Source organism: Polypterus senegalus, unplaced genomic scaffold, assembly GCF_016835505.1.
Source record: "Polypterus senegalus isolate Bchr_013 unplaced genomic scaffold, ASM1683550v1 scaffold_3769, whole genome shotgun sequence".
Taxonomy (NCBI): domain Eukaryota; kingdom Metazoa; phylum Chordata; class Cladistia; order Polypteriformes; family Polypteridae; genus Polypterus; species Polypterus senegalus.
Window position 1 is genome coordinate 20,398 of NW_024384586.1, and position 26,579 is coordinate 46,976.

At 41.4% G+C, this 26,579-nt stretch overlaps 1 protein-coding gene across 1 annotated transcript; it reads left to right on the forward strand.

Moving 5' to 3' along the window:
• Positions 1-673: 673 nt before the first annotated feature.
• Positions 674-26,048, forward strand: LOC120522021 (lysophosphatidylcholine acyltransferase 2-like; the record flags this gene model as incomplete). Its single annotated transcript, XM_039743247.1, has 3 exons — positions 674-915; positions 14,751-14,893; positions 25,831-26,048. Coding segments are annotated over exons 1-3 (472 nt in total), but the record flags the coding sequence as incomplete, so codon positions are not given.
• Positions 26,049-26,579: the final 531 nt, after the last annotated feature.

Below are 26,579 nucleotides of genomic sequence, written 5' to 3' on the forward strand. Positions count from 1 at the left end.
TCTTTTTCACGAAGCATACTGTTTCTACCTATATTTACTTGCACGTTTATTTGTATTAAGCTTAATTGTCCATGCATTAGTCTGAATCTTAATTAACCTACTGTGTTAGCATTCACTTTATTTTACTTTATTCCAGAAGGGTCAATGTGCAGCCTGCAATAAGCATGACATAGGTCAGGTAATCCTCACAACGTCACTCACAAAACGACCTTTGGAGTCAGATACCCCAAATACAATCCTAATCTTAACCATAATGTAACGGGGTCCTAATGTTAATCGTCTAATGCAGTGGGTGTTACGTGACTGACTTTGAGGTGTTCGCGATGTTGGGGCATTACATGACTGGCCTCATAGGTACTGCGGTATGCAGTTACACTCTGTTGGGCTTTATCTTCACTTATTATTATTTAAGGCGCTGCACGGTGACGCGTCATTTAGCACTGCTGCCTCCAGTACAGTGTTCTGGGATTGAATCAGTGCTTGTCTGAATGAGAATGTCTTTATTAACATTACGATCTTTATATTTTTGAAGATGCCACTGCGGTCGTGTCATCATAGATTATGCAGGAACAGGGCAAGTCATTCTAACCTTCTCAAGTCATTACATGAAAGATACGCCCTCAGGCACAGGCAGGGTTTTTTTTGTGCGCATGCCCCAAATGAAGCACAGGCGGGGCGGGAAGGAAATCTGTGTTTCACTGGTTCTGTATACGTGAGGGCATGCGGAATAAGTAGCAATTACGAGACCAGAAGCAGCGTACAAGTAAACTCGGTGTTCCTCTTGCTTAGGCAGAGAGATCCAGCATGCCACCTCAAAGGCTTTTCGCTTTACCAAGACAGGAATCCTTGGTTCTTCCGGCCGTACTGAATCCCTTTTTACACGAACTGCACCTGACGGCGGGGGAGACGTTTAAAGTAAGACAGCGCTTGCAGCTAAGAACATCACTCTCCTTTGTAGAAACTTATGTTTTTACTTCGGCGCTTTAGTGGGCTTACCGTGAGTGGGTGGGTGTATGTGTGCGCCCGCGTGTGAGTTTTGCTGTCGGGAAAAGTATTGATCTATTTAGAGATCATGAAGGAATACAAGTATTCGACCGCCTCAAGGCATCGCTTAAAACCTTTCAGTATGATCGGCTCCTGAAGGACTTGCCGCGCTTAGATCTGCATAAAATCTTCAGTATACTGAGCATCCGGGTATTTTAAATTATTGTCCTGTTCATTTTTCATTATTTGTCATAAGAGGTAAACTGCAGAGAAAATACCATTTTTTGATGTTTTGATCTTCCCTTCTACTTCCTCACTTTAACAGTTTACAGTAGTAGCTAAATATTTCACAAGTTGTTTCGAAACATGTCTCAAAATGTTTATTTTTAAGTGTCGGAACTTGCAAAAATCCACTAAAATTGAAATAATTGGCATTGTACAGAAATTAGTTAGGTGACGAGGTTTAACAAAGTTGTTTTTCTGATTTGTGCCGTTGGTTAAGTTGCGAAAAATAGTCTTGACAGCAGTTAATTTGAAGTCAGGTGTGAAGCGCTTTGAGTAGTGGGAAAAGCGCTATATAAATGTAATGGTGCCATGTAATGAATTACTATTATTGTATAAGTATAGTGCAGTACCAAATTAAATCGCATCATGCTATTTATGATAGAAAGTGTGCAGTATATGTTTTCATAAACTCCGTTTGGCTCTAGGAAATGAAATTAAGCAGTGAACGACAGGATGAGACGTGCACATCAGTGTGTGATCTACGATTTTCCAAGCATGTAAAACTTTGTGCTTTTGGCAGGAACTTCTTAAGAAGTAAGGCAGTACATAATGTGTATTATACAGTACTGACAGAGTCCTTTGGCTGTCGCAAGGTAGCATATGCTTTGTTTTGACAATGCATTTAAAAAGAAAATAGCGGACCATCTCTTGGTAGGATTCTGTGGAGTCAGCAGTGTCTTAAAAGCATTTTCTTGGTAGTATGTTTGAAGAGAAGTTTATGATCGATTTGTCTAAAGAAGCCCAGCTTAAGTGAATATTTTATTATATCTCTCTCTCTCTCTCTCTCTCTCTCTATATATATATATATATATATATATATATATATATATATATGTGTGTCTATATAAGTTCAATAGTATGTATATATACAGTATGTGTGTATATATTATATATACAGTATATGTGCATGTATACTTTTATACTGTTGTACTTATATAAACCTTTTGTGAACAAAGCAGCAATTTTAAAGTTTAATTTGCAGAATTCTTGAAAGATGTAGAAAATTAGCTCATGCAATATTTTTTAATTTGGCACAAGGGAGCATTAAGGTGTCTTGTAAAGGGTTGAGGAAACAGGCGCATTATAAGTTGATACCTTGGAGAAATGTTTATACGCTACACAGTTAAAACCAATATAAATTTCAACGCAGATAGAGCTATGTTAAAAAAATTGAGAATGCATGATTATTAGTAAGTTACTGAAGTACAAATCTGTTGCATATTATAATAAGAAATTCCAGGGCACATTCCTGAATTCACTAACCAGAAATTCACAATACAATAACACACTTGAAAAGAGCCAAAAATGTATTACCTCATTCTTAGTATATCTACTGATTCACTGTATATATGGATTTAAGCCTCTGGCAATTGTCACATTCATATGGTGTTATAAAAAAAAGCTTTTATCTTTTTCATTTTAATGGACTATACAAGATAATCTGTATCTTCTGCCCCTTATCTTTATTCCACACGCCTGGCTGTCCGCCAACTCCCATGTAATATTAGTTTATGTTTACTTATGTAGATACAGTATTTCAGTTTGTTTCTTTGTTACATATTATGTGCTGCACTTTTTATTGTTACTTGGAAATGTACATTTGTTTGTTTTACTTTCCCTTGTGCTGGTATGCTTAGTGTCAGGAAGATTGATTGAGCCTCAGTCAAATATTCATGACATTGTTATCCAGCAGAATTAAAAAAAAAATAAGAACATAAGGAGCAGTTTTCATCAGAGCCTGCCATTCACCCCATCATAGCTTGAAGTTGTCAGTCCCTATTCAAGTATCTTTTGCAAATTATCCTTAACCTGAGTTTTGAAGGCCCCCAAAGTTCTACAAATTACCACCTTACTTGGTAAATTATTTCACATATCTATTTTCTCTGAGAAAAGAGAAAAAAATGACACTTAGCTTCTATCTGGGGTTCTGTGTTCTTGTTGAAGAACTGATTTTAAAATGACAGCTGTAATAACACTTTGGTCACATCTCCTTTTAAACGTTGGTGGCATGAGCTGAAAAGATCAAACTCCTCCTCTGGACTTCTACAATCGTTTGAACGTTTGGAGGATGGTCTGGTGTCAAGAAGGGCAGCAAAGAATCCACTTCTCTCCAAGAAAAACATCAAGAACAGACTGATATTCTGCAAAAGGTACAGGGATTGGACTGCTGAATACTATGGTAAAGTCATTTTCTCTGATGAATACCCTTTCCAATTGTTTGGGGCATCCGGAAAAAAAGATTGTCCAAAGAAAAAAAGGTGAGCACTACCATCAGTCCTGTGTCATGCCAACAGTAAAGCATCCTGATACCATTGATGTATGGGGTTGCTTCTTAGCCAAGGGACTGCTGGGCTCACTCACAAGTTTGCCTAAGAACACAGCCATGAATAAAGAATGGGACCAAAACATCCTCTGAGAACAACTTCTCTTAACCACCCAAGAACAGTGATGACTTTCCCAGAATGATGGAGCACCGTGCCATAAGGCAAAGTGATAACCAAGAGGCTCGGGGAACAAAACATCAAAATTTTGGGTCCATGGCCAGGAAACTCCCCGGACCTTAATCCCATTGAGAACTTGTAGTCAATCCTCAAGAGATGGGTGGACAAACAAAAACCCACAAACTCAAGAATTCATTATGCAAGAATGGGCTGCCATCAGTCAGGATTTAGCCCAGAAGTTGACTGACAGCATTCCAGCGTGAATTGCAGAGGTCTTGAAAAAGAAGGGTAAACACTGCAAATATTGACTGTTTGCATAAACTTAATGCAATTGTCAATAAAAGCCTTTAAAACTTATGAAATGCTTGTAAATATACTTCAGTATACCATAGAAACATCTGATAAAAAGATCTAAAATCACTAAAGCAGCAAAATTTGTGAAAACCAATATTTGTGTCATTCTCAAAACTTTAGGCCAAGACTGTGCTACTGAAATATATGAATATATGTATATGTGTGTGTATATATATCCATCCATTTTCCAACCCTCGCTGAATCCGAACACAGGGTCACGGGGGTCCGCTGGAGCCAATCCCAGCCAACACAGGGCACAAGGCAGGAACCAATCCCGGGCAGGGTGCCAACCCACCGCAGGACACACACAAACACACCCACACACCAAGCACACATTAGGGCCAATTTAGAATCGCCAATCCACCTAACCTGCATGTCTTTAACTTGTGGGAGGAAACCGAGTGCCCGGTGGAAACCCAGCGAGACACGGGAGAACATGCAAACTCCACGCAGGGAGGACCCGGAAGCGAACCTGGGTCTCCTAACTGAAGCAGCAGCAGCTACCACTGATATATATATATATATATATATATATATATATATATATATATATATATATATATATATATATATATATATATATATATATATATATATATATATATATATATATATATATATATATATATATATGAATATATGTATGTATATATATGTGTATATGTGTATATATATATATGTATATATGTATATACACTCACCTAAAGGATTATTGAACATTGAACACCTGTTTAATTTCTCATTAATGCAATTATCTAATCAACCAATCACATGGCAGTTGCTTCAATGCATTTAGGGGTGTGGTCCTGGTCAAGACAATCTCGTGAACTCCAAACTGAATGTCAGAATGGGAAAGAACGGTGATTTAAGCAATTTTGAGCGTGGCATGGTTGTTGGTGCCAGACAGACGGTCTGAGTATTTCACAATCTGCTCAGTTACTGGGATTTTCACGCACAACCATTTCTAGGGTTTACAAAGAATGGTGTGAAAAGGGAAAAACATCAGTATCGCGGCAGTCCTGTGGGCTTAAAATGCCTTGTTGATGCTAGAGGTCAGAGGAGAATGGGCGACTGATTCAAGCTGATAGAAGAGCAACTTTGACTGAAATAACCACCGTTACAACCGGGTATGCAGCAAAGCATTTGTGAAGCCACAACACACACAACCTTGAGGCGGATGGGCTACAACAGCAGAAGACCCCACCGGGTACCACGCATCTCCATTACAAATAGGAAAAAGAGGCAATTTGCACGAGCTCACCAAAATTGGACAGTTGCAGATTGGAAATATGTTGCCTGGTCTGATGAGTCTCGATTTCTGTTGAGACATTCAAATGGTAGAGTCAGAATTTGGCGTAAACAGAATGAGAACATGGATCCATCATGCCTTGTTACCACTGTGCAGGTTGCTGGTGGTGGTGTGATGGTGTGGGGGATGTTTTCTTGGCACACTTTAGGCCCCTTAGTGCCAATTGGGCATCGTTTAAATGCCACGGGCTACCTGAGCATTGTTTCTGACCATGTCCATCCCTTCATGACCACCATGTACCCATCCTCTGATGGCTACTTCCAGCAGGATAATGCACCATGTCACAAAGCTCTAATCATTTCAAATTGGTTTCTTGAACATGACAATGAGTTCATTGTACTAAAATGGCCCCACAGTCACCAGATCTCAACCCAATAGAGCATCTTTGGGATGTGGTGGAACGGAGCTTCGTGCCCTGGATGTGCATCCCACAAATCTCCATCAACTGTAAGATGCTATCCTATCAATATGGGCCAACATTTCTAAAGAATGCTTCCAGCACCTTGTTGAATCAATGCCACGTAGAATTAAGGCAGTTCTGAAGGCAAAAGGGGGTCAAACACACATATATACACACATTATGTGTGTGTGTGTATGTGTATATATATATATATATATGTGTATATATGTATATAAATATAGATATGTATATATATGTGTATATATTGTCACGCACGCTGGTAGGAGGCCGCTGGATTGATTCGGACAGCACCTGGGAAACCACTCCGCCAGGGAATGGTGGGGTATTAACTTTCTCCTCTGCTTCCTCATAGGAAAAAGACCGTCCTGCACCATAGGCATGGATGACCGCAGTGCGATACTTCCGCCCTTCCTCCGCCATCTTGCCCTGACGCATCCGTCCCATCCTCCCTTGCGGTCCTTCCCGACATTCCTCCACTTCCGCTCCTCCCCAATTAATGGCCGCGACGCCAGGAGTCGGCGTCGCGCATTATGAACTGTTTAGTTTATGATTTTGACCTGTTTTTTGTTTATCTGTACAATATACGGGCCGGAAAAACCCCAACCCTTGCTACTGTCTCTCGGTCCTTACAAGTGGCGAAGTCGGCAGGATAAGAGATCCCGAATGACGGAGGGACAGGACCTGAACACCGTGCTGCAGGGAATGAACGCCCAGCTCCAGGCCCTGCAGCAAGCGCAAGCCGCTACCAACCGGGAGCTGGAGGCCACGAGGCGGTTAGTGGAAGCCCAACGGCGAGACCAGACCCGCCCAGGCAGCCGCCTCCTATGGTACCCGCGGGCCCTTCGAGGACGCCGATGCCTACCTGGGCATGTTTGAGAGGACGGCCACCCGGAACGAGTGGCAGCGGTCCGAAAGTGGGCGCCCATCTTGGCGCCATACCTAAAGGGATGCAGCTGGCCTATTATGACCTCCCTGAGGAGGAGGCCGCTAATACGACCTCCTCAAGCCCGAAATATTGGCCCGCCACGGCATTAGCCCGGCCAGCAGGCGGCGAATGGCGGAACTGGGTCTTTGACCGAAAAGCCCTTCGCGCCCAGGCGCTCGAGTTCTGGGGCAAGATGGGCCGCTGGCTACGGCCAGAGAGCCCCGACGGCGGAAAGTCGCCGGTGGTGGCCTGTGAAGGCCTGGTCAATGCAATGCCCAGTTCCCTCGCCCAGCAGGTCCGGGCACGCCTATCAAACATGTCGGGCCTCCTCACGCCCTGGAGCGCCAGTTGGCGGTCCTCCGACTTGGGGTCAGAAAAGCCTGCTCGCGGGAACCGGCAGGGACGGGCGGCCACCCCGAGCCCTCGACGACGCTGCAGAAGCCAGCCAGAGCCAAAGAGAGGCCGGGTCCGCGCGCTGTTTCAAGTGTGGCGAGACCGCCACCTGCTGCCAAACTGCCCCCATCACATCGCCCTCGAGCCTATGGACTGCAGCTGGACATCACGGAGAGGTATTGTACCCGCCGCATCCCTTGGCGAGTCCAATACGGAGTGGTGTTGCTAAATGGGCACGCCGTGGTGGCTTTGTTTGATTCCGCAGCAACATTACCATTGTTGCTCGCCGCTTGTCTTACCGCAACAGTGGTTAAAGCAACATTTGTTGGTTACCTGTGTACATGGGGGACTAGGTCATATCGCTTCGCCACTGCTATCTTACCTGGAAGGGGGAACCAATCCAAATGACGGTCGCTGTGTTACCTGACCCCCCCTTCCCAGTGATCCTGGGACAAGACTGGTCTAAAAGAATCAGCGGTAAGCCATTCGCCGCTCCCGGGCCTCGTTGGATCTTGTCATGAGGGGAAAAGGCAACCCTCCCGGCCTCCACGCCCGTGCACAAGGGCAGGCCCTATGGGCGCTGGTGTCTCGGGGACCTTCGTGGCTACGGACCTTGACCCGGAAGATTCCGCCGGAGAAGGGACTAGCCAGGAACTCTTCCCCGGCCCAGGCCCCAAGACCTCTCGGCGGCCTGGACCATCAATTTCGGTCCACGCCGCCTCCTTTAAGAGGGAGCAGTGGAATGATGACTCCCGCGCTTTGCCCGAACGCCATTGTTCTGCCTAACAGCTCGACAGCGACGGATCCACACGGGAACCCTTCTTTGTCCTTGAAATGATCTGTTGTACCGAGTGGCTACCCATGAGGGCGAGGTGCGGAAGTTGTTGCTAATTCCTGCACCTTCCGGGCGGAGATATGCGAAGTTGGCACATGCTCACCTCCTAGGCCCACCTCGGGGCCAAAAACACTGGAGAGGATTAAGCTCCGCTTACTGGCCTGGGATCAATGAGGAGGTCCGGCGGTTCTGTCAATCCTGTCCGGAGTGCCAGACCCGCCAGATTCCTAGGAGGGACCGTGCTCCTCTAGTCCCTATTCCCCTCGTGGACATCCCCTTTGAAAGGATAGGGGTCGATTTGGTGGGACCCCTGGAGCCCTCAACCCGCGTGGCCATAAGTATATCCTAGTCATGGTGGACTATGCCACCCGGTACCCAGAGGCGGTTCCCCTGCGCTCCGCTAATACTAAAAGCATCGCAACGGGAACTGGTTAACTTGTTTTCACGCTGGGCATACCCAAGGAGGTCCTCACGGACCAGGGTACCTTCACTCGGATACGCTCAAGGAGGTGGCCAAATTACTGCAGATAAAGCACCTGAAAGCGCCAGTCTATCACCCGCAAACTGACGGGTTGGTCAAGCGATTTAATCAGACGCTTAAGCAGATGCTCCGCAAGGTAGTCAGCGCTGACGGCAGGAACTGGGACCAGCTCCTCCCGCCGTGCTTTTGCCTACCGAGGTACCCCAGGCCTCTACGGGCTTCTCCCCTTTTGAATTACTATACGGGCGACAACCCCGGGGAATCCTCGACATCCTAAAAGAAGGCTGGGAGGCCGAGGCTCTTCCCTCCTCTAATATTTTGAGACGTGAGCGCAACTGCGCGACCACTCACAAAGATCAGGCCCCTCCTAAAAGAGCACGTGACTCGTGCGCAAGCAGCGCAGGCCCGGTGTTACAACCGCAACTCCGCCCTCAGGGAGTTCCGCCCGGGACCGAAGTTATGGTGCTCGCCCCGACCTCCCACTCGAAGCTGCTCGCCACTGGCAAGGGCCTTACGAGGTTAAGGAGAGAAGGACTCGCCGACTATTTGGTAAAACAGCCCAACCGTCATCGAAAGTGAGAGGATCTATCATGTCAACCTGTTAAAGCCCTGGAAAGATAGAGAGGAGCTTCCCAGCTCCCGTAGGTCACTCTCCCTTTTCGCAAGCACAACTGCCCTTAACCTCGGTGAAGAGCTGACCCCCAAGCAGCGGCAGGAGTTAGCCCAAACACTCCGAGCCATCCCGAGGTAGTGAGCGAGTCCCGCCGGACCGCTGATTGAGCACGATATAGTCACGGAGCCCGGTAATCGTCCGAGAGGCCCTACCGACTCCCGGAGGCAAAACGCGCAGAGGTCGAACTGGAGGTGAAACGTATGTTGGACATGGACATAATTGAAGAGAGCCATAGTCCCTGGTCCAGCCCTATTGTCCTCGCCTCCAAGCCAGACGGCTCCTGGAGGTTCTGTAATGACTTTAGACGTCTGAATCAGATCTCCAAGTTCGATGCCTACCCCATGCCCCGCATTGACGACCTCCTTGAGCGGCTGGGTACGGCTCGATATCTGACTACCCTTGACATGACAAAAGGGTATTGGCAAATTCCTTTAACGGCATCCGCAAAGGAGAAAAGCGGCCTTTAGCACCCCTAGCGGGCACTGGCAGTACAAGGTCCTCCCATTTGGGCTGCACGGGCCCGCGACCTTCCAACGCCTGGTAGATAGAGTGCTGACGCCTCACCAGTCCTATAGTGCCGCCTACCTGGATGACGTTGTCATCTATTCCGCACCTGGGAGGAGCATCTACTGCAGGTCGCAGCTGTCCTCCTAACACTGGCTAAAGCCGCCTCCGCATAAACCCCCGGAAGTGTTTTTTTGGATTAAAGGAGGCCAAATATTTAGGCTACCTCGTGGGACAAGGACAGGTGCGGCCACAGAGCTCCAAAGTGAAAGACATCTTAGAATGGCCCCGCCGAGTACCAAGAAACAGGGGCAGGCTTTCTTGGGGCTTGCGGGTTACTACCGCCGGTTTGTACCCGCTTCTCGAAAGAGCAGCACCCTTGACTGACCTGACAAAAGGGCGCCCCTATAACGTGGTGTGGACCGACAAAGCAGAACACGCGCTCAGTGACCTAAAGAAGGCCCTAACGCCGGCACCTGTGTTACGGGCCCGATTTTGGGCTCCCGCTTATTCTCCAGACCGACGCTCGGACACAGGCCTGGGTGCGCGTGCTGAGCCAAAGCGCCGATGGTGTCGAGCACCCTGTGATGTACCTTAGCGGAACTGATGGACCGGGAGACCCGCACGCTGCAGTGGAGAGGGAGGCCTTGGCCATTAAGTGGGCAGTGACCCACCTCCGTACTACCTGCTGGGTCGCGAGTTCTCTGGTGACTGATCACGCTGCACTTCAGTGGATGTCCCTGCACAAAGAGTCGAATCCAGCGGGTCACCAGGTGGTTCCTGGACTTACAGCCGTATAAGTTCACTGTCACTTATCGGCGGGCACCCTTCAGGCCAATGCCGATGCCCTCTCTCGTATTCACGACCTCTCGGTTAGGTCCGCCCGACCTGACGGTCCTGGGCTAAGGGGGGGATCGTGTCACGCGACGCACGAGTAGGAGGCCGCGATTGATTCGACAGCACCTGGGAAACCACCGCCAGGGAATGGTGGGGTATTAACTTTCTCCCTCTGCTTCCTCATAGGAAAAAGACCTTCCTGCACCATAGGCATGGATGACGCAGTGCGATACTTCCGCCCTTCCTCCGCCATCTTGCCCTGACGCCATCCTTCCCATCCTCCCTTGCGGTCCTTCCCGACATTCCTCCACTTCCGCTCCTCCCCAATAAAATGGCGCGACGCCAGGAGTCGGCGCGATTATGAACTGTTTAGTTTATGATTTTGACCTGTTTTTGTTTATCTGTACAATATAACGGGCCGGAAAACCCCAACCCTTGCTACTGTCTCTCTCGGTCCTTACATATATATATACAATATATGTATATATATATGTGTATATATATATATATGTGTGTGTGTGTGTGTGTGTATATATATATATGTGTGTGTGTGTGTGTGTGTATGTATATATATATATATATATATATATATATATATATATATATATATATATATATATATATATATATATATGTATATATATATATATGTATATCTTTATATATATCGCTACCGTGGCTGGCTGTTTATCTGTCCAGGATTTTAAATCACCTGTAGCTCACAAACCGTTTGACCTATTGACCTGATGATGATTGATCTCCAACGTTATTCCTTTTTTATTTTATTGTAGAATGAACAACAACAACAACATTTATTTATATAGCACATTTTCATACAAACAGTAGCTCAAAGTGCTTTACATAATCAAGAATAGAAAAAAGACACAATAAGAAAACAAAATAAATCAGCATTAATTAACATCGAATAAGACTAAGGTCCAATGGCCAGGGGACAGAAAAACAAAAAAATCCAGGACGGCTGTAGAAAAATAAAATCTGCTTAAAAAAAGCTTAAGTGAAAAGTAAAGAAAAGCATTCTAAGTAATTGCAACACAAACACTGACTTCATCAGTTTTAATGCAAAAGATGCAGACGATATAATATATGTGTGTGTATATATCTATATGTGAGGAAACTTTTCAAGATGGGTGGTGACCATGGTGGCCATTTTGAAGTCGGCCATTTTGGATCCAACTTTTGTTTGATGTGACACATCAAACTTATTGGGAATTTCACAAGAAAAACAATGGTGTGCTTGGTTTTAGCGTAACTTTATTCTTTCATGAGTTATTTACAAGTTTCTGACCACTTATAAAATGTGTTCAATGTGCTGCCCATTGTGTTGGATTGTCAATGTAACCCTCTTCTCCCTCTTCACACACTGATAGCAACACCGCAGGAGAAATGCTAGCACAGGCTTCCAGTATCCGTAGTTTCAGGTGCTGCACATCTCATATCTTCACAGCATAGACAATTGCCTTAAGATGACCCCAAACATAAAGTCTAAGGGGTCAGACCTTGACCAGATCAGACCTTGGGGGCCATTCAACTGGCCCACGACGACCAATCCACTTTCCAGGAAACTGTTCATCTAGGAATGCTCGGACCTGACACCCATAATGTGGTGGTGCACCACCTTGCTGGAAAAACTCAGGGAACGTGCCAGCTTCAGTGCATAAAGAGGGAAACACATCATCATGTAGCAATTTAGCATATCCAGTGGCCTTGAGGTTTCCATTGATGAAGAATGGCCCCACTATCTTTGTACCCCATATACCACACCATACCATCAATTTTTGTTCCAACAGTCTTGGAGGGATCTATCCAATGTGGGTTAGTGTAAGACCAATAGCGGTGGTTTTGTTTGTTAACTTCACCATTCACATAAAAGTTTGCCTCATCACTGAACAAAATGTTCTGCGTAAACTGAGGGTCCTGTTCCAATTTTTGTTTTGCCCATTCTGCAAATTCAGTGCACTGATCTGGGTCATCCTCGTTGAGATGCTGCAGTAGCTGGAGGTTGTAAGGGTGCCATTTGTGAGTAGCTAATATCCGATGAAGGGATGTTCGACTAATGCCACTCTCCAGTGACATGCGGCGAGTGCTACGCTGTGGGCTCTTGCTGAATGAAGCTAGGACAGCCACTGATGTTTCTTCGTAGTGACAGTTTTCATCGCGCTCACATTTTGGCAAATCCAACACTGAACCAGTTTCCGCGAAACTTAGCAAGCAGTTTGCTAACTGTAGCATGGGAGATGGGTGGTCTCGTAGGGTGTCTTGCATTGAAATCTGCTGCAATGACCCGGGTACTGCGTTCACCAGACATCAACACAATTTCTATCCGCTCCTCACGTGTTAACCTCTGCGACATGTCAATGGCTGTAAACAAAGAGAAACTTGTAAATAACTCATGAAAGAATACAGTTACGTTAAAACCAAGCACACCATTGTTTTCTCGTGAAATTCCCAATAAGTTTGATGTGTCACATGACCTCTTCCTATTGAAAAACAAAAGTTGGATCCAAAATGGCGATTTCAAAATGGCCACCATGGTCACCACCCATCTTGAAAAGTTTCCCCCCTCACATATACTAATGTGCCACAAACAGCAAGTTAATATCACAAACCATTCCCATTTTATTAAGGTGTATCCATATAAATGGCCCACCTATATATATATGGAAGCGAAGGTCTGTGATACGGTTTTGCATATTTGCATATTTGTAGTTGGAGTCGACTAAGGGAGAAAATTAATCACATATCATAAAGTAGTTTTTATTCCTGAGCTTTCAGCTTCTGCCAGGAGCCGTCATCAGAGGATAATGATTAGACATACAAGAATCAAAGGCAATATATAGGAAAATAAGGTGAAGGGATGGGTAGGTGAGTGAGTGAGTGAGTGTGTGTGGTGGGGGTAATGAGGTGGGGTTAGGAGGGTGTTGGTCATAAAGTTTTATTTATCATGAGGATGTTGTTCTTCTTAAGTTTGCATATGCTGGTGGTTCATGTACAAACATCTGTTAATGACATTTTCATTTTATAGCCAAGATTCAGCCAGCTCTCTGGCACTTTTAGTACTGGCCTTAAATCTTACTTGTACATTGTCCCAGATAAATGTATGTCCGGTTGAATTTGTGTGCGTATAAATTAGTGATCATGAGTCCTTCCTTCTGATGGCGTTTTGATGCTCCTGTATAATTGTTGCAATTCTTTTTGACGTTTGTCCTATGTATACTGCTGGGCAAGAACCGCAAGGAATGCTATAAAGTGGGGAGTCAGATTGGAGTCGACTGTTTGCTGGGTTCTCTGGTGTCTCCTCTGTAGGCATTGTTTAATGAATGTCTTTGGGTAGCCATTTGAAGTGAAAAGATGGAAAAGATAGCCAGGCACATACATCATTTTGAATGCTTCAACTGAACAGTGTTTTTTTTTTATATCTTTCTGAAGAAGGGTTTGTTAACTTATTTCATTACATTGTATTAGGAACTCATTGAGTTTACTAAAAATGTGCCTTGAGTCGTTTCAATCAATATCAATATAATCTGACTTTATATTTATATATTCAGGAATGACTTTATATATTCCGGCCTTTGACTTTATATACTCATGCTTTGACGCTGTATTTAATCAGGAATGACTTTATATATTCTGACGCTGACTTTATATATTCAGGAATGACTTTATTTATTCGGGAGTAATTTTATATATTCCAAAGCTGACTTTATATATTCCAAAAATCATTGTAATTGTCTGTTTGGCACCCCATAATTTGTATGTATATATGTATGTATAAATATATTTATAATTATTATTTATAATATAACATAATATTTGTCTATAATATTTTACAAACATTTAGACTATACACCCCCAACAATTTGATGTCAGTCCTCCTTATCTGAAAAATAAAATGATTCTTCCAAAAATAAAAGGAGTTCCTACTCTATGGCAACCTGGTTGAAATGAGTTATCATCATTTTGAGTAATCTTTTTAGGGCTATTGTGGTGTAAAGCAACAAAAACCATCACGATTCTGGTTTGCGTTCATGTTTATTAGACCACAGAGCAGGAGGAAGAGGCTGCAGAAAGGCAAAAATATAATCAAGTGATTCAAGTTTTCATTTTGAGGTTATGTCACTCTTGGACAGTCTTGGAATTGCACCTGGAAATACCTTCTCGTTATTTAAATGTCAGTTTTCTTTTTAATACAAAACACTTTGTTAGTGTACGGTGACCTTTCAGTGAATTGATTTGATTTGTTTAATTTTTATTCTTCTTTTATCCCCATCTTCCCTCATCCCATTTTAGCTTGTGCTTCTTGGTCTGGTTCTGGTTCCAGTCCGTGTGCTATGCATGGTTGTGCTTCTTTTATTGGCCTGGCCATTTGCTGCCTTTGCTACACTACGGCTACCCACAAAACTTTCTGCTGAGCCCATGAAAGGCTGGAGGAGGTGAGTTGATTTTATGTAGATTTATTATTGTATGCGACTTGTACTTTACATCTCTAGTATCTCCACTCTCTTAAGTGTGGTATTTAGCAAAGCTAAACCGTTCCATTCTGTATGTGAATAACTGTGGTGCATGATTTGCTTCTTTTTTCATGCAAAAGAACACTTTTACTCTCCTCACTGTTTCTTTAATCATTCCTTTATGCTGAAAAATGTGATTTTGTATTTTTTGTTTTTTTGTTTTTTTTTGTATTTGTCTGGTGACACATGTTAGATCTAAAGACTGGTTTTTAATTTTTTCAGCATAATTTCAATTATTGCTTTCTTAAAATATGTAGATTTACCGTCCTACCACCACCACCGACACCCGCCAACACCCGCCAACACCATCCATACAGCATCATCAACTCACACCACTTCAATTAATATGGCCAGTGATGATTACAGACCTGTGGCTCTTATGCCCTACAATATGAAGACTTCTGAGTGGCTGTTCCTGGATTACACCAGTCCTCTTGTAAAAGACCACTTGGACCCTTGGACCCACTGAAGTTAGCCAATTAGACAAAGACTGGAATAAAAAAATGCAATATTTAACTGATCCACAAGTTTTATTCCCAACTGGACAAAGCTGGCAGTACTTTGAGTATTATGTTTTTGATTTCTCCAGTGCCTTCAGTACCATGCAAGCCATCCCTATTAAGGGGAAAGCTCAAGGATATCAAAGCAGAGGGGCTTATGGTTGTCCTACATAATGGACTATCTCTCCCGCACCATAGGTTGTGAGGAATGTGTCTCTGATATGGATGTGAGCAATACTGGTGCACAACAAGCAACAGGACTGCCTCATTTTCTCTTCACCTTGTACACCTTGGACTATAAATACAACACCAGGTCATGTCACTTACAGAAATTCTTAGATGATTCTGCACTAATGTGGTGTGTTTGCTAGGGGTATGAGGCAGAATAACAGCTCCAAAACCATGGAACTGGTCATTGATTATCACCACACCAAGCAGCCTCTCCAGCTAGTCTCTGGATGTGAAGGTGGTACTTGTGGATCCACGTCAATGATAGACCGGACTGGTCTCGTAAGAGAGGAACGATTCAACAAAAAGCGGAGCAGACTTTTTTTTTTAATAGAATACTTTGTCATTCGAGGTGTGCAGTGACATCATTGATATACTCTATTTTACAATTCTATGATGGTAGCTGTGGTATGCTGTGATATCACTTCAAGAATCAATAAGGTAATTAAGAAGGCAGGGTGAGTTATGAAATGCACCCATGACCCTTGGGTGGCACGGTGTGCGCAGTAATAGCGCTGCTGCCTTGCAGTAAGGAGACCTGGATTCGCCTCCCCGGTCCTTCTGCATGGAGTTTGCATATTCTCCCGTGTCTGCTTGGGTTTCCTCCCACAGTCCAAAGACATGCAGGTTAGGTGCATTGGTGATCCTAAATTGTCCCTAGTGTGTGCACCCTGCGGTGGGCCAGTGCCCGGCCCAGGATTTGTTCCTGCCTTCTGCCCTGTGTTGGCTGGGGCTGGCTGCAGCAGACCTCTGTGACCCTGTGTTAGGATATAGTGGGTTGGAAAATGACTGACTGACTGACTTGACCCTTTGGAGGTAGTAGCAGAGGGGAATGAAGACAAAACTGATGGACATTATGAACAATGTTACACACTAACTTTAAAGACTTTTACCCAACAAAGTATTCAGCAGAAGTGTGTTAAGAAATGCAACTGGGGCTCCTTTATACCACCATCAATACACCTTTATAATGCCTCACTGTGACTGTGACTGCTGTTTAATTTTAGTCAAGTCAGGAGGTTGCTTTTTTTTTTAGTAATTCTGGTGTTAATTTGTTATAATACTTTTTTTTAATTTTCTGTACAAAGCCAAATACTCCTTTGGGACAAATAATGTACTATCTAGATAGTTAGCTAGCTGATGAGCAGACAGAGGTATGAATAGTGTGTTAATCAGTGTGTACTGCTTCACAACATTTTAGGTTAAGACAAAATTTACAAAGTCTGGTAGTTTTCAGTGCAGAAATATATGATAGGCATATGGACATACTGCATTATTTCAATATTTGTAATCAATATTTTTAAACATAACAGTCCTGATTTTCTAAAAACAATATTTTAAAACAAGTTCCACAAAAATAATTTTTGATCTGGGTAGGAGTGAAAAAGAAAAAGAAAGAGCAGGAGAGAGAAGAAAAATCTAAACTGGCAGCAATTTATGTAATGCAGGAACTTGCCCCAAACAGAATTATGCTAAAATCAATTTGACAGATAGATAGATAACTTTATTAATCCCAAGGGAATTCACATACTCTAGCAATTTAACAGAATTTAGAAACAAATTGAAGCTGTTCATTTTCTTTAGCTTATGCTCCATGTTTTGCTGGATTTCTTTTAGCATGCTGTTGTTGTGTTTTGCACGTTTGTGCTGAGAATGGACCAGCTGGTTGTGCTCTAGAACACAACATAATCAGGCTTATCAGATTAGGATCAGTCTTTTTCTGAAAGTAAGCTTTCAGTCTGTCTCTTTTCCCTCTTGTTAGCGCTACTGTACCTTAGTCTGGTGTATTTGTGAATCCTTATCTGCTTATTGTAACGCTTCATTTTGCATTTGTTTTTTTCACAACTTAAATTTCTTTAGAACATGAGGCAGTATGATAAAAGTTAATATGCTCCAATAATTATGTGTGTTTTCTCTCTGTTCATTTCTTGTTGCATATCTGAGAGGACGTTCTAACTTGTCTCTAAATCTACAGTCCCTCATGGTGAGTTAGTGGTTTAGTAATACATGACAGAGATTCTTAAGATCATTGCACTCAATTTTCTATCATAAGAGTGTGTTGTATTTAAAAAGCTTGCACCAAAAGGTGTTTTTTTGAGAAAAAAAATTTCAAGGAGAAACAATGCATGTGTAACAAACAAGCAGAGGTTAGGAGCCTAAAAGTCAAACTGAGCCAGTGGAATAAATCACAAGATGCAAGAAAGAATCAAAAACAGACTGAAGAACTTGGGAGTCAAACTAATCAAAAGCAAATTCACCAAAACAAACTTGAACAAACGACAGAAATGTATCCCAAAGCTTACATGAATTGCAAGGTGTGGTGCCGTTTAAATAGTTGTCACTTGATGATCCTACATATCACATAGATGGTAGTCAAGTGATAGCAGCCAGCTTTGAAACAAATTCACAACATGGCCAAGTGAAAGTACTGTGAGATGGAAGCACAAACTGAAAAAGAATTGATAATAATCACATCACTGAAATGAAAATAACATATATAAATTAAGTAAAAATATTAATGAACAAGAATGCACAGAAATTAAAAAATAAAGTAAAAATGTTCACCTCGGTGGGTTGGCACCCTGCCCGGGATTGGTTCCTGCCTTGTGCCCTGTGTTGGCTGGGATTGGCTCCAGCAGACCCCCGTGACCCTGTGTTCGGATTCAGCGGGTTGGAAAATGGATGGATGGATGGAAAATGTTCACAACGTGAAGTGTGCTTAATTTGCTTTGTGGTTCAACTGGATAATGTATTTTAGCCCTTACATAGATTCCACTGTGAAGTAAGATGAACTTGCTATAATGCTTAGGAATGGTAAGCTCTTTACCTGCACACCTGCATCCTGTTCCTGTACATACAATGCCTGGTGCCCTTTTCTCTCCAGTCAAGGCAACAAGTGTTTATTGTGAGTTTATTCCCAGCCTTTTTAAGTGCAGTAGTGGCTTGCTAGTTATATTTCCAAAAATTGAGATATATTTGTGTTGTAATTGTTTCTTCCTAACCCAGATTAATTAGATTTTTTGAGCTGAAGGAGGTACACACCTCTAAATCTGTCTCAGCTTCTGTTCCCCATCCCCAGAAACTGAATTAAAAGTGATTAAAACATTTCTTCATTTGAAAAGTTCAATTCCATTTTTGCTTAGGTTTACTTTGGTTATTCTAATTTTTCAAATGACAAAAATGTGTGTAAAATGATTTTAAATCGGCTGAGTGTAGATGTGTGTACACTAGTGTGCCCTTTGTCCAAATGGCATTTTGCCAGGTTTGGTTTTGCTTTTTCCATGTAGTATTGGCATAGGCTCCAGTCCCTCCATGCTGAATTGATTATTGAATTCTTGCTGGTCACTTACTGATTATATTAGTAATTGCTATTATGATCACAGAGAAGGGCTACATTTTCATTACTGCCATTCTTTCAAAGAATAATTGTAGGTGGAATGAAATCACTTTATTATTGTGTTATTTTACCATATAAAACTACTATAACTACTGTTTTGATATTAACATTAACTGCTTATACAACTTAATGGCAATATCAAGGCAATAATGACATAATAATTCATAACATGAATAACAAACAATAATGTATATTGTAAGCTCCGAACAGAACGCATACACGCACGTGCATCATGGCTGCCACATCGCTCCCAGTGTTCATTTGACGGTCGCCTGAGCACATCCTCAGAAATTAATGTAACGGGTGCTGGAGTTGCAGTACCAGCAAAAAGTTACTGGGGTGGGAGTGCAGTGTGATTGTTCCTTTAGGGAGCTCCCTAGTTGGAATAAGTTCTTTTGTAATTGCAGCGCTTTTAAGCAACCAAAACTATATAGATATGATATTAAAAGGCTTATATTCCTCCCATACTGATATGGGTGGTAAAAATCACATAAGAGAAAATAACTTAGCTTTAATGACAACTTATGTGGCATTAGATATGGGAAGCCATAGCAAGACAATTCCAAGGTGGGATCTTGATCTATACAGTCTACCATTTTTTGTCGCTGCGCTGGCAGGTTTTTTCACAACGGATGATGATATCACCCATCCGTCCGTCAGCTTCAAGTCAATTGTTTGGCTGCTGCCCAAGTCTTTTATACTGTCTTCCACACGCAGGCCCTTACTTAGGTAAATAGTCCAAACAAGGAAAAAGATTTTGTGCTGACTGTTAACAGAGGACAAAATAGTATACACCTGTCTCTTAGGCTGACTGTGCATTCCTCCAGCTGTCTTTGTCTATCTTGTCCTATGCTTGGCCCAGCACTTCTAAATGCTGAGAACCCCTGTGTGCTAACTTTGGCCTGGCCTGTACATGTGAGTGGATTTATAAAATGATTACTGTACAGAGCACAGTGACATTAAACTTATATTCTTATTACAGTGATCAAGTTGGAATGTGACGTCAGTCTCTGTTTACTATATCTGCGTGTGACAGCGAACTGTTTTGTGGGGTTTACGGAAATTTCGCCTCTCACATTTCAACCCAGCACGTTTCGCCCTCACTACATTTCCTCCATGATATTTCTCCCACACCCCAGTAACTTATAATAGCCACACTCAGACATTATATGTTGGAAGTGTTTGAAGTTTCTAGAAAAAAATAAAGTGAATAATCAATCATAGCACTCAAAACCTAATTTAAACATTTTTGTAGCAAAATGAAACGCTCTGTAAACATATATACTCAGCAAAAAAGAAATGTCCTCTGACTTTCAACTGTTTTACTTTCAGTAAACTTAATGTGTAAATATTTGTATGAACACTAAAAGAGTCAACACCATAAGACATAAACTAAAAATGTTTCACAATGTGTCCACGCACGTCTTGAAACGGCCATAGTGCTAGAAAAACACGTGAAATCCATTACAGTCGCATAATACTATATCAATGTGAACAAGGATTAAATTTTAAGTACAATACTCACCTTTTATGTAGGCAATCATTAAATACTATTTTCAGTGGAACATGTTGATCTGTGAGTCTTATAAGAACACTACCTGAGTGAACTTTTTTTATTTTCAGTGTTGGGTAAGGTTTATTAAAATTACCGGGGGCTAAAATGTGCTGGGCAACTTATCCGACGAAGTTTATGGATCCCACAGTATTGATGCTGCGTTTCAATGTTTGATGAATGGTTTGACGTGGTTAAGCAAAATGCCAACATACTAATGCATTTCTGGTGCTGCTTATATTCAAGCGTTGCATACTCCCCAATGTAATGACACGTTACATTTTAAAAGTCTCACATACCATCTTCTGTGGGTTTTCATCAAAATCTTGAATCTTTGGACAATTATAATATTTACCCTATATTTCAGATATGAGAAAGTAAACAGATAAAACATACAGACAATAGTGATAAAAGATAAATTTTATGATTGAAGTGCACAAAAGATTCTGAATTACAAAGCATGTTCAGAAATGCAAATGCACAATTTCCTTTTCTCACTAATTTTAGTGAAATTTTTAATTCTTCAATTTTCTGTTATCCTTCCATTCATTTTCTTAACTGGCTTATCCAAGGCAGGGTTGCCAAGAAGCAGTACCTGGGTGCGAAGAAGAAACAAAACCTAGACCGGGTGCCAGTCCTCAAGCTAAACATTCTTCTTAGTTGTGTAGTGTTGTGAAATTCTGTGAAACTGGAAAATATGAAAACCATAATTTTTACAAATTTAACAGGATAAGATGTATAGAAATGTGCAGATTTTAATGTAATTTATCTTTAATGTCCTCCCACAATCCAAAGACATGCAGGTTAGGTGGATTGGCGATTCTAAATTGGCCCTAGTGTGTGCTTGGTGTGTGGGTGTGTTTGTGTGTGTCCTGCAGTGGGTTGGCACCCTGCCCAGGATTGGTTCCTGCCTTGTGCTCCCCGTGTCTGTGTGGGTTGGCTGGGATTGGCCCAGCAGACCCGCGTGACCCTGTATTCGGATTCAGTGGGTTAGAAAATGGATGGATGGATGTAATTTATCCGAATATTATAGAAACAAACAGAACTTCACTTGTGGCAAGGCATTACCACCACTTAGTTGGGATTCATTAATATTTTTTTAGCTTTTGTTCATTCTCTTAAGTGACCATGTATATTTTTAAAACCAATACAATATTGGACTGGTACATACTTCCAGTGTAGACTGATCAGTCAATATAGTAAGTACATATAATCTTGTGCCATTGTCCAAAATGGAACACACAATAGATTTGCTGGTTTATCAACATCTTGGAAGACAATATTACCACAGTACATTTTAAATTCACAGCTATGTAAAAACATAAATTTAAAGTATTATACTTAATTTAATACTTGATTTTTCACATTTATATGAATAATGACATTATGATTCGCATAATTATAGATATTTGCAGACATCTGTGCTGTGTATACATGCCTTTTTTCTTTTTCTTTTTTTTTAAGAATCTAAAATGTGGGTGCTCCTCTGCTGTCCTTTTATGTGTTTCTTATCTATAAAATTTCAAACGCCACTACATGACCTAAGGTATGAGCTGCAGATTTTTGCAGACACTTGGTTATACATAGGGTGTCACGGTATGCGCAGTGGGTAGCGCTGCTGCCTCACAGCAAGGAGACCCGGTTCTCCTGGGTCCTCCCTTGCGGAGTTTACATGTTCTCCCGCGGTCTGTGTGGGTTTCTTTCCAAAGTCCAAAGACATGCAGGTTAGGTGCATTAGCATCCTAAATTGTCCCTAGTGTGTGCTTGGTGTGTGCGTGTCCCGGTAGGCTAGTGCCCTGCCCAGGGTTTGTTTCCTGCCTTGAGCCCATATGTTGGGTGGGATTGGCTCCAGCAAACCCCGTGACCCTGTAGTTAGGATATAGCGGTTGTGTGATGGATGGGTTATACATTTAACATTTAAGACCTTGATTTGCTTCTCCATTCCTTATGGCCTTTTTTGCAGACTTGGTGCTGAAATTAAGCTGTCCTTTGGTGCACTTCCCAAGCAAACGAGCATTTGGGACATATTAAATAAGCAGTAGAACACACTTGTGATTGTTATCTCTTATTTACAAACTAATTAAAAGAATTCGGGCTTAATTTGCTAGAAACATATATGAGTGAGCTTCAAAAACGCAGTCCCTTTTTAAATTCATCCCTCATGTGTAGGATTGTGTGTCAGTTACATGCAGGGTCCATAATATTCTATTTTGAAATACGAAACACCATAGGCCAAACATCAGTGTTGCAACCTGATAACACTACAGTTGTGCCAGTCAGTTTCTGAGAATGCTGATTTCAATTGTTATTCTTAAAGCACGGAAATCAAGCTCAGTTTAAGTTCTTTAGAATTTCTAAAATTTAAACTGCTCAGCCACTTTGTTCTTGAGGATATTTTTGTGGGTGGGTAATTAATAACTAAACTGGACTCAAGTAAGGAAAGAGCTGAAAAAGGAAAAAAATGCATATTCATCAATTAGCTAAATCAGTTAAATAACAATATCAAAAACCATTTTGATGCATTATACAAAGAAGCTTTAACAAGTAATATTTTCATAACATTGAAGGAGCTCAGAATAAAGAAACACCTTATATGTGTTTGTATAATATATAAATATTCAGTATATATTGAAGAGATAATATATCTGTATGTGTCTGTATAATATATATTTACTTATATACTATATATTTACTGTGTGTATTAGAGATGCTGTGATTGATTGGCCACCGATTTGAATCTGCCAATTTTGACTATAAAAGTCTTGATCGTAAATTGCCCAATCAGCAAAAACAAAATCTGCTTTTTTAAGCTTTATGATAATTTAGTTGTAGTGGTGTTGTAAGGAATTACAATAGTTGAGTTAGTTCACATCATTTTTTGCCTCAACGTCCTGTAAACAGACAGCAGTAAGGCTGACTTTAGCAGCAAGAGAAAAGTTGGAATATTAAGCTTTACATTAAAGAAAGTGAAATAATAAACTGAGAAAATGAAATCAGAGGAGTAATCCTGTGTGATTAGATATAAGGCAAGAAAAGCTGCTTTAATGAATTCAGACCTTTTTATTTTGTCCTTTAAACGGATACTATATGCCCAAGTTTGTATGACCAGCAAGCTTTTGTCAAGTGCAGCATCTTACATTTTCAGTTACAAAAAAAAGAGTTAAAAAAGAATTTGAAATTACCACTTAGTTAAGGTTGTTTGCTTAACAGCAAAATTTGTCTGTTTTACTTGTAAACTTGTATCTTCTTGATAAACATCTTATGAACATTTGGTAGATTTGCAGCTATGATAATCCTTATTTATAATCCATTCATCCATCCATCCATTATCCAACCGCTATATCCTAACTACAAGGTCACGGGGGTCTGCTGGATCCAATCCCAGCCAACACAGGGCGCAAGGCAGGAAACAAACCCTGGGCAGGGCACTAGCCCACCGCAGGACACACACACACACACACACACCAAGCACACACTAGGGACAATTTAGAATCGCCAATGCACCTAACCTGCATGTCTTTGGACTGTGGGAGGAAACCCACGCAGACACGGGGAAAACATGCAAACTCCACGCAGGGAGGACCCGGGAAGCAAACCCAGGTCTTCCTAACTGCAAGGCAGCAGCGCTACACACCCGGTGGCACTGACCAGAAAGCAGGAGACAGAGCTGGAGGTGGCAAAGTCAAAGATGCTAAGATTTGCATTGGGTGTGAGGATTAGAAATCGCACATTTGAGGGTGGCTCAAGTTGGACGAGTTGGGAGACAAAGTCAGAGGCGAGATTGTGTTGGTTTGGACATGTGCAGAGGAGAGATGCTGGGTATATTGGGAGAAGGATGCTAAGGATAGAGCTGCCAGGCAAGAGGAAAAGAGGAAGGCCTAAGAGAAGGTTTATGAAGGTGGTGTGAGAGGACATGCAGGTGATGGGTGTAACAGAACAAGATGCAGAGGACAGAAAAATATGGAAGAAGATGATCTGCTGTGGCAACCCCTAACGAGCAGCTGAAAGAAGACTGAATTACCAATTTTTGTTTAGCTTTTTCTTACTTTCTTAATGTATTGCAAAATTAAATTTAGAAGTTTTTTTGTGCTGCTTATTTAGATAATTTTGTATATGACTAATGGTTTAAGATAATAATTTGCTAATATTTTAGTGCTGAAATTGTACAGGTTGTTCATTTTATTCCAGTGTATATAGTTGTTACATCATATTTTACCTTACATTTACCTGGTAAATTTTAAAGACTTGATGTCCTTGTACTTTACAGGGCATAGCATTAAGAAACGTTATAATGAGTATAAATGATGTAAGAAAAAATATACAATCATTAGGCTGTTTATTATATTTACAGTATGCCTGGATTTCAGTGATCTAATCTGTCAGTATTCATGTGCATGTTTGCCATTTTCAGGCTTATCATTGTGTAAGTTGTTGTGAGTAACAGCATGTATTTCTTTAGTGGATTCGTGTGACCATATACTACATGTTTATCTCTTGTTGATATTAATTTGCATCTCATTCAGCAGAAATTGCCTAGTGCAAAAAATACAACTTATAGCACATCAAGGAATTGCTAGTTACAAATTGCTTTTTCCCTATATTATTGTTAAATAAATAGAGTTTTATATGTTACCTTCTTGAACACACCAAAAGAAGACACTTTAAAGCTGTAGATGCATAACATTTAAAGTTACAAGTTTAAAAAATGTACTGCTTTTGTAAATCTGTGTGTTCAGATCTAGTGTTTTTTGCAAATAAATATTTTACTTAGTCTGGCTTTAAGATTTACTTTTGAAAAGTATAGAAACCACAGCCAGAAAATCCTATCATCAGTGCAAAGGCACCACTATACGAATGCTTTATAAAATTCAAATGGAAAAAGCTTTCATTTTTACCATACTACTTTTGCCATTTTGAAATTTATAGATGGAAAAAGAACATTAACAGCATCTCAGAAAGCAAAACTAATGATTTTCTGTTATTCCTTCCAAAGAATATTGAACAAGTGGTTAAAATGGAATATTCTTAGTTTAGGGGGTTGGAGGAACTGTGACTAAATAGGAATCACATTTGAAATTTTGAATCTGCTTAGTTGTATGTAACATTGTAAGATTTCTTAGCCTCACTGGTGTTTCTTCTGCCAGAAAGTATAATACATATGTGTTTATATTCTTCTTTTTAGGTGCCTAAGTTATGTAGCAGTTAGCGTTGCAGGTCGCATCTTTTTCTACATCATGGGTTTCCGGATCATCATAAAAGGCACTAGAGTAAGCAGTAAAGAGGCTCCTATTCTTGCTGTTGCACCACATTCTAGTTTTTTTGATGGAATTGTATGTGTCATTGCTGGCCTGCCCTCCACAGTGTCTCGGTCAGAAAATTTACAAACACCCGTGTTTGGAAGTAAGTTTTTCTTAACCACCATTTTAAGGAAGCAAAATATATTTAATTGCATTTATTTATGTTCAGTTTAATGTGTCGGCTGCTGTCGTCATTCTACTTTTTTATTAAAAAGTTTTCTTCTGCTTTTAGGTTTCTGTGTGAAAGAGGAAAGGTGAAATTTAGCAAAAAAATATTTGATGTATAAAGTCATTTGAAATATACTGTATATTACTGTATAAATGTTAAACTCAAAAAGATTATACACCACCTATCATTTACATGGATTGGTCATTGCCAAAATTAAATATGTAGGCAGGGTATGGGAAGCTCGCCCTAAACGAATGCTGTTTAAGGAATAGATCAATAAAAGTCAGTCATTCATTCTGAGCTTTCTATATGTGGCAGCTCATAACAAAAGCTTTGTGTTTTATTATTTAAAGTACTGTGATGCTGTTTCACTGACACTTTATAAAAGGTTTATAACTTATTTTAAAGAAAAATATTTAAAAAGGATTGTTCATTTTGCCAGTATTGCCATTAATCGACATTACA